General features: G+C 52.1%; 6 protein-coding genes across 6 annotated transcripts in view; 5 read left to right on the forward strand and 1 right to left on the reverse strand.

The window, feature by feature from the left end:
• Nucleotides 1-230: 230 nt before the first annotated feature.
• On the forward strand, nucleotides 231-1,148 carry H257_12656 (hypothetical protein; the record flags this gene model as incomplete). Its single annotated transcript, XM_009839946.1, has 1 exon — nucleotides 231-1,148. One exon carries the CDS (start codon nucleotides 231-233, stop codon nucleotides 1,146-1,148), a length of 918 nt encoding a protein of 305 aa, XP_009838248.1.
• A 3,154-nt stretch (nucleotides 1,149-4,302) lies between these two features.
• Nucleotides 4,303-5,489, forward strand: H257_12657 (hypothetical protein; the record flags this gene model as incomplete). The annotated part of the gene is made up of 2 exons (XM_009839947.1): nucleotides 4,303-4,326; nucleotides 4,386-5,489. 2 exons carry the CDS (start codon nucleotides 4,303-4,305, stop codon nucleotides 5,487-5,489), a joined length of 1,128 nt encoding a protein of 375 aa, XP_009838249.1.
• A 140-nt stretch (nucleotides 5,490-5,629) lies between these two features.
• Nucleotides 5,630-5,989, forward strand: H257_12658 (hypothetical protein; the record flags this gene model as incomplete). Its single annotated transcript, XM_009839948.1, has 1 exon — nucleotides 5,630-5,989. The coding sequence occupies one exon, from the start codon at nucleotides 5,630-5,632 to the stop codon at nucleotides 5,987-5,989; it is 360 nt and encodes a 119-aa protein (XP_009838250.1).
• A 109-nt stretch (nucleotides 5,990-6,098) lies between these two features.
• On the forward strand, nucleotides 6,099-6,782 carry H257_12659 (hypothetical protein; the record flags this gene model as incomplete). The annotated part of the gene is made up of 1 exon (XM_009839949.1): nucleotides 6,099-6,782. One exon carries the CDS (start codon nucleotides 6,099-6,101, stop codon nucleotides 6,780-6,782), a length of 684 nt encoding a protein of 227 aa, XP_009838251.1.
• A 21-nt stretch (nucleotides 6,783-6,803) lies between these two features.
• H257_12660 (hypothetical protein) lies at nucleotides 6,804-7,649 on the forward strand (the record flags this gene model as incomplete). The annotated part of the gene is made up of 1 exon (XM_009839950.1): nucleotides 6,804-7,649. One exon carries the CDS (start codon nucleotides 6,804-6,806, stop codon nucleotides 7,647-7,649), a length of 846 nt encoding a protein of 281 aa, XP_009838252.1.
• A 308-nt stretch (nucleotides 7,650-7,957) lies between these two features.
• Nucleotides 7,958-8,366, reverse strand: part of H257_12661 (hypothetical protein) — a gene marked incomplete at both ends in the record, with an annotated part of 831 nt that continues 422 nt past the window's right edge. The window contains one exon of the mRNA XM_009839951.1: nucleotides 7,958-8,317. Coding sequence (XP_009838253.1) covers nucleotides 7,958-8,317 — 360 coding nt within the window. The remainder of the gene's footprint in view (nucleotides 8,318-8,366) is intronic.

Below are 8,366 nucleotides of genomic sequence, written 5' to 3' on the forward strand. Positions count from 1 at the left end.
ACATGGCGGTGGCGTCTGCCGTCATTGAGTATTCCTTCCTCAACGACGGCAGACGCCACCGCCATGTCAGCACCAACCACCATGCAGCCCCGCACACGAACGAACCACGCAAGGAGATCGACGCCAGCACCTACCATACCACTACGCATGTGCCATGCATCCCCAAATTTTCTTCGTACCCCACAAGTGGTTCGCGGCGCACCGAGCCGAAATAATCGGCAATCCTCCTTATGCCGCCGCCGGAACCAACCAAGCTGGGTATGTCTCCTCACTCCCCCGGATACCTCCGCGTCCTGGTCCACCTCCAATCCCACCCAGAGCACACCGATGAGCTGCGCGACGAAATGTCCACATGGGACAGTGTCATTGCACTTCAGCTCCCACTCACGTCCGAAAAAGCCTTAGCCGCTTTCCCCCTCCTTTCCCTGCTTCACTGGGGTCCTCTCTACAGCAGCGACAGTCCCATCATCCTCGCTCCTTCCGGTCTCCATCCTTTGGACGTTCGATGCAGCCTGCCTCAAGTCGCCGCTCCACCACCACGGAAATCTCCGGCACCCCGGACCGCCACAACAGCACAACCAATTCCATCAGAGCCAGTCCGCCCCGTCTTTACAACGATCCGTTCGTCTGCTGCAACCACGTTGTTTCCTATTCAGCACTGGGCCAACAAACCAGCCGTACCCCACACGTCCAATACAGTAGCCACAACTGTCCCGCCACAACAAGCCTTCACCCGCACTAAAGTCAAGAGAATCCGGTTTACAATCTGGCATTGGGTCCCTCCACGGGAATACACCACTGCGTCATGCGCCCCTGAACCATCGTCACTCCAAGCCCACCACTCTCACCACCGGTATACGGCCCACACACAACTGCCATCAGTGGGCATTCGAGAGCTGAAGCACGGCTTTCTCTTCCGCAATTGGGTATCAACGAGCAACATTTTTGGCCTTTGTGGTCATGCCCAGGATTTGGGTTTCCCTTCATTCCACTGCCCATCCTCCGGTGGTCGATGCGTCCACCCTCGACGCCCCCCGCGGAAGCCAATTATTGGAACCACTCGTCACAACCGCCAACAACGACTCCGCAGTGGACGACCCACCACCCTCCCCTCCCCCCGTTACGTCCGCCGGGTGAAAACCACCTAGTACGCGGCCGAGGCCATTAAGTGCCCGCTGAGTGATTGTAACTTTACAGCGTAATACCAATACCAATACGCATGTGCCATGCATGCCCAACCACTTCAGAATTATACGAATAATCCCGCACTTATAAGGCAACAGTGGAGAATCACATGCAAGGTAGTTTTACAACGACAGTGATGACAAGATTACATGTAGTCACCGTGAAATGAACGAGTCTTCGTATTACTCTTACATTGTTTAACTCATGTGTGTATAGCAAACACCTCAATAACGAAATTACCTATAGTGTACAGTATGCACCAACTCAAGGTTGGATCCTTACGACCACAGCGATCGACTTTGAATACAGTACATACAGCACAAAGATCGTCTTGTGGCGCTATCGCCAAGTAACCTTTTGTCGGCGCCGTCGAGCTCACGTCGTCACGCCGCCACTGTGTAGCTTCTTGCCTCCGGCCCCCTCAGACGCAGCCGCCCCATCGAACTTGAGGAAATAATGAAATGAGATGTAAGGACTGGCGGGCTTTCCACATACACTCTGATTGGACAAAAAAACACACACATGGACTGGCCAGATTCTACATTACTGCAAGTTCAAGTACAAAAAAGTACGATTGATTTCGGGATTTGAACCCGGGGCATTAGCAACGCCGCCACATTTCTCAACCACGACACTATTGGAGCTGATATATCAGTTTGAACATTACAGTATATTACTGCGAATTATAACACTGTGAACATGACACCGTTGTTTGTGTCTTTGGTGTCGACTCGCAAAGCAACTTAAGCCATGGATTACACTACCGGTAATGATAATGATAGTATTGTACTACTATGACAGTTCGGTTGTAGATAGATGTGCCTCACGTGTAGTGATACAGGTTGCTTAGTGCAATGTGGGTTTACGTGCTGGTACAGTACACTGTATTCTCAAGGATGTGCGTGCATTGGGGTTTGGGTGCATACCGAACCGAATGCTAAAGTACGGTGGTTAGATGTAGGGCATTATGGATAGCCTCGAAGCTAGTGCACTCCTAGAACTACTCGTCGTAGGGTATGCACTTTTGTTGCCGTTGAAGGCATGCTGTGGCACTGGTACTAGAGTCGGCACAACGTGTGCTAGCTAGAGTTTACATGCATTGTAGGCATGGCTGGGTACATACTAGTATATATGTGAAATACTAGTACACTACAATGATATTCGTGTTGCTGAGATGTTCTACTGGTACCGTATGTAGCAAACTCACGAATGTGGTGATAAGGCAACTACATGATGGTCCATCATTCTGACACCGATACTCGTCTGAAGCCAATAGAATAGTATGGTGTGCATGCACCGTATAACTTGCTGCTGGCTTTGATTATTGGTAGTAATAGTGAATCCCCCACCCCCCTTGCTGCTAGCTGTGGTCAAACAGACAGTTTACTCCGTGCTAATCATGCAAGCTATATAACTTCTGAGGGGGGCATTGAAGCTAGTACAGTAGTGAGGGGGAGCACAGTAGCTGAGGGGAAGCGTAGTAGCTGAGGGTGTGAATAGTGATTATACTATGTACGTAATACCCTGGACGAACTCTCTGGCTTTGATTAGTGAAAGTAATAGTGAATCCCCTATCCCCCCTGCTGCCCCCTCAACTACTGTACTATGATCCCTCTCAGCTTCAATGCCCCCCTCAGAAGTTATATAGCTATGCAAGCTATATAACTTGCATAGCTATATAACTTCTGAGTAGCTGAGGGGAAGCATCGTAGCTGAGGGTGTGACTAGTGATTATACGTAATACCCTGGACGATCTCAGTTACCAGCAAGTGAACGACTCCACCTCATACATCTCAACCCCCTCGGTGTGTGAAGCGACTTGGTGACCCAAGGTCTACTTAATCTGCAACTACGGTACTTTTTAACTACATATTACTGCTGTATACAGTCACAGACATCAATGGGTTCAAGTAAGAACAGTTTTTTGCTGCTACAGTACTAGTTATTGTAGAGGGCTGCCACGTTGGCGAAGTTATGATTGCTGCTTGATGTCTGGTGCGGGTAGCAAAAGGAGTTTGATTTCAAGAGAAAAGAAATTCTACGAAGGGGTTCGAACCACGACCTTTGCCACGCCAAGCATAGCTTCTACCTATGAGCTAACTGTGCCATGGCAAAAGGCAACGAATATATGAAATAAACCATTTCATGAGTTAATTTACCTTAGCGCTTTTCAGTAAAGGTGTTTAACTGTTAGCTTGTATCAGACTACATAAATATGATTAAACAATTGTATGTGACCAAGGTGTAAATAAATTGGTATTTATCGAGAAAATAAGGTAGAGATTGGACAAAACTTCTGTGAGTGTGTCACGGAAGAATAAACGTTTACAAATACAGTATGGCTGTGTGAATTGGAAGTTGCGTTCTAAATGCCACACTACTACATACCGGTAACTGCGTGCCTTGACACGATTCTGCATTACACTCATAAGATTTAATCACATTTCATTCTGCCCCAACATCACCATGGACCCATTCACTGTTGTAAACTGACTGCAACAGGACTTTGACGACAGTACATGTACTGTACGAGTCATAGCCAGGACACTACTACATGTGCAGTAATTGCTGCATTGGCTGAAATATTGGTTGGCACTACAGTACATTAGCACATATGTGATCGCGTACAGTACACTTGTCTCAAGGACTCGCATGTGTAGTAGGTCCTCCCCCACTTACGACGACAACTAAACGTACTAATACTATACTCCTATAACTACTTGTCGCAGGGTTTACAATCGTGTGGCCGTTGAAGACCTGCTCTGGTACTGGTGTTAGAGTCGGCACATCGTGCGTTATCTAGAGTACATGTTGTTTCAATGCAACACGAGGACTGTGGTACTGTACATGTACTGTATGAGTAATAGGTAGGACCCTACATGTACAGTAGTTGCTGCATTGGCTGATACTAGTACTAGTACATTGGTTGGTACTATAGTACTAGATGAACAAATATGTACTTAAATTATTTTACTTGGATATGTAATGTATACCTTCTGCGGTGCAGTGGATAAAGCACCCGCTTGCGAGACTGGTGTGCCGGGTTCGAGTCCCAGAAATAACAACCTTTTTGTCAAGTATATTCGTAATACTAGCAGTAGTGTGACGAAAAGGTGCATGTTGACGACGTTTATCAGTCGGGTAGTGAACAGGATATCCGGATACGGGGCAAGCTGACTCCGCGACCGCTATCCCCGAAGTCAAACAACCGTGACGAACTGCTACCGGAGAAAGGTGCTGTCGACGACGAGGAGGGCACTGGACGCCTTGGAGGGATTATTGGACCGGTGGTGTCGGTGGCAGTTGCACCCCGTGTGGAGGGACCGGGCGAAGCGAACCCCACGACTCCTGGCGTGGTTGGCGTTCGCATGAAGGCGGAAGGGCGACATGGATTTGTGAATGCAATGCGGGAGGCTCAAGTGAAGGCGTTCAACGATTTTCTGCTTCAGGCGTGTACAGAACGGATGAGCTTGCTGGAGCACAAGGAATCGCATTTGGCGGAGTGGGCGTCACGGTTCGAAGAGATCACGAGGCAACAAGAACAAGCTCGACAAGAGGCGTTCCAACTGGCACTCATCAACATGGAGTCGTCGTTCCAACAGCAGGCGGCTTTGGTCCAGCGTGGATGCACGAAACGACTCGAGGCGGAGCGGGAACGCATCGGGAAGGAGGCCCGTCAAGAGGTGCTCAACTCGGGTCTCGTGGAGGACACTGTCCAGGGTCGAACGACGGACCTCGACGGTCAACTGGCTGTGACACGCGTGGTTCACAAGGAATTGGAGGCGCTCGTGCTAGAACGGTCGGGCATGGTGGAAAAACTACGGGTAGAAAGGACGGATCTGCTGGATCAAACTAAAGCGTTGGGCGATGAGATTAGTCGCATCCGGAGCTCTGAGGAAGTGGCGGTGTCGGCCGCCCTATCCTGTATGGAGCGCCAGCGTCAAGTGGATGCGGCGATGGTGTCTGCGTTGCGAGCCGAACTTGGGTTGAGTCGTGCCCGTGCGGAAGACGACAAGGCCCTCGACGACAGCGAGTTGGTTCAGACTCGAGCCGCATTTCAGGCCGAGAAGCGAGAAATGCTGTTCGAGTCGGAAAGGAACGATGAGAAATGGCGAACGGAATTCCTGTGTTTCAAGAACGAAGTCCTTGATGCGTCGCTGGCGATACGAGAGGAAGACCGTTTGGATGGTGATGAGTTGAGGGCCAGCCTGGCACAGAAAGACAGGGCCATCACTATACTCGAAAGGGCCGACGCCGAGAAACAAACGGCGGCTCTTGAGGCCTGCCCAGATGCGAGGGATTGAAGCTAGAAGTGTTGAAGCTTACAACGCGAGTCGTCTTCCAGATCGAAGAAGAACGACGTCTGCATGCCGTTGTCGACGCGCGCGACCTTCAGATCCGGATTTTGGAAGGTGAGGCCCATGAAAGTAACGTCAACTTGAACATGTTGACGGACATGAACGGCGAGTTGCAGTTGGACCTTCTGTATCGGGAGGAACTACGGTCGGAACGAAAAGTTCTCGAAGGGACGGCCGCCGAACTCGTCAGTGCTCAGGCCGCGTTAGCTCAAGAACGGTTTCGGCTTGACGAGACCAAACGGGGTTTTGCAGCCAAGGTGGCCGACGAGCGTGCCCTGTTTGACGAGGAGCGCCTATCGTGGTTGACGCAGTTGTCAAACGACCGTTCACAAGCGGATTTGGAGCGTCGTGAGATAAACATCGCGATGCAGGCGGAACGATCGCGACTTCTGTCAGAACGGCTGGAACTGCTTCGCGTGCGCCAGCAACCCCGGACCAACCCATAGCCGTGGGGTATGAAACAGCGCATCCCGTTCAACAACCTGGCTACTTGCATGACTCGACGGTACAAGTACGGCGAGCCCCGTCTGGTGGTTCTTTGGTTTCTCTACGGTCATGGGCTCTGACTTCACGATCGACCGGACTCCGGTCCTTGGTATGCACCCCTCGAAAGGTTCAGTGACTGACAAATTGGATGCCATCTTTGACACCTTGAAGACGATGCAGACTCCGTTCCTTCCGACGAGTCATAGTATACCGGTGTACATGGTGGGAACGAGCACTTCAGTTATGGAGCCGGCTCTGGTTTCGACGATGGGAACGCACGCCCCGCTTCGTCCGGTGCCGTACCGGTCCGCACCTGCCCCTACGAGTGGCCGTGGCGACGGCGGTGACGGGAACGATCCGCGCCGATTTGGAGAAGGCGCATATGGTTCGGGTGGACTCAGTGGGGGCGGCGGACCCGGAGGGAATGGTGGTGATGGCGGTGGAGATCCGGCTCCGTATCCACGTTTTGGTGCGGACCCATACTCCCGTCGGCCGGCGGATCGACATTCGTTGGTGGGCAACGCCCGCAAGCAATCGCTGAAGCTCGAAAGTGTGGACAAGTTGCAATTGGACCATTTCTTGGGACATCTCGACGACCTTCAGATTGAGTTCGAGCTGACGGATATCGAGCTCATACGCATCTTTGAATACCGCGTGGCCGAGTCGAAGATCCGCACTGTCCAGGATTGGTGGGCCCGTCGTCACCGCGAAGGCTCGAACCGGACTTGGCGCAGCACAAGAAGCGCATTTTAAAAGGAGTTTGTACAGAAGAGCATGAGCGCGAAGATGGCCGAAATCACGCAGAACAGTATCCGCAAGGCGAAAGAAACCGTCCGGGAATACGCGTGGCGTATCAACGATGCCGCCCAAGATCTCGAGTTGCGACGTACTCAAGCGGTGCAGATCTTCATCGACGGTTGCAAGGATCCTGGCGTGGCCTCGTGCATCCGAGGGTCGGAGACGCGACCGGGTACGATTCAGGAGTGCCTGGACTACCTTCGTTTTCGCGACATGGACCTTGATATGCGACTCAATGACGCGAACGGACACGACGTTCCACGATCTACGTCCTCGGCGACGCGGGTGAACCGTACGAACTCGACGGATGCGACCAGCAAGTCCACAGAAGAGGCTATGGCGGCGCTTCGGGCGGATGTAGCCTCAATGATGCAAAACCAGTTGGCTTCATTGACGAATGCAGTGGCCAACATCGCTCCGCGTCGTCCGTCGGGGAATCAGCCGGTAGTGCCGAATATCCGCATGGATCCCGACGAGACGACGACACAGTTGGGCCGTGTGGTATGTGGGCGTTGTCAACGAAGTGGTTATGGGCGCGAGGCGTGCCCGTACACTAAGATGAAGTGCTCTCGTTGCAACACCGTGGGTCACGCTAACTGGGAGTGCTCGGTTCCTTTCCAACCGCGGGCGCTAGCGGGGGATCACCGATGCTACAACTGTAATGAGCTGGGCCATCTTCGTGTGGAGTGCCCAAGCTTCGTATGTCGCCACGAGAAGGGACCCAGACTCCTCCGGCGCAAAATGGTTGATATGGGAGGGACGACGTTCAGGCTGAAGGAAGTGTCCCGAGCATCGTCGTACCTCCCAATAAAACATCTGTGACGGAATCTACGAATACTCCTGCGCCGGCGAGTCGACAACGCGGTGAGAACTACGGACAGCGAGTGGCGACGTCGATACGGAATCTGGGTGTGGAGTCCATGGGTCGACAGGTGACGACAGTGAACCTGGTCAACCGATCGGATGTTGAGGAAAGTGTGAGTGCTGGTCGTGCGATCAGTGGCTCCAGGGATGAGGCACGACTAACACACGAGCAGCTCGTGCTGTCCGGGCGTAGCGAGGGTTCGACGAGGATGTCGGATCCAGTGGGTGATGTGGGATCAGTGGAGTTGCCGGTTCCGGGTAAAGGCTCAGAGTCGAGCCTGACGGTTCTTGAACTGGCGCAAGATTTGGTTTTTTCGCTGTGAGTCCAGGTGTCGGTCAAGGTCGTCAATGGACGAGAACACCATTTGAGACAGGCGATCTCCCAACGATTCATCTTCCAGAGCCATGCAAAAACGCCCGATGTGGTCTTCCAATATGCTGGCTGACTTCCAATATTCCACCCTCGCGCTTTGGGCTGCACTGTTGAATCGGTAGAAGAACGTCTTCAATGGCTCCTTCGGATCTTGTGTCATGCGGTAGTACTTGTCAGCTTTTGGCAGCGGGTTGGTGATCCATTCCTTTGAAAACTTTTTCTTGATATCCTTCCACGACTGCTTGTAATGGGGCTGCAGTTGGTTGAACCAGGCTCGTACAGTCTTGCTCAGGTACGAAGGG

This window comes from Aphanomyces astaci, assembly GCF_000520075.1.
Source record: "Aphanomyces astaci strain APO3 unplaced genomic scaffold supercont1.42, whole genome shotgun sequence".
NCBI classification, from domain to species: Eukaryota; Oomycota; class Saprolegniomycetes; order Saprolegniales; family Verrucalvaceae; genus Aphanomyces; species Aphanomyces astaci.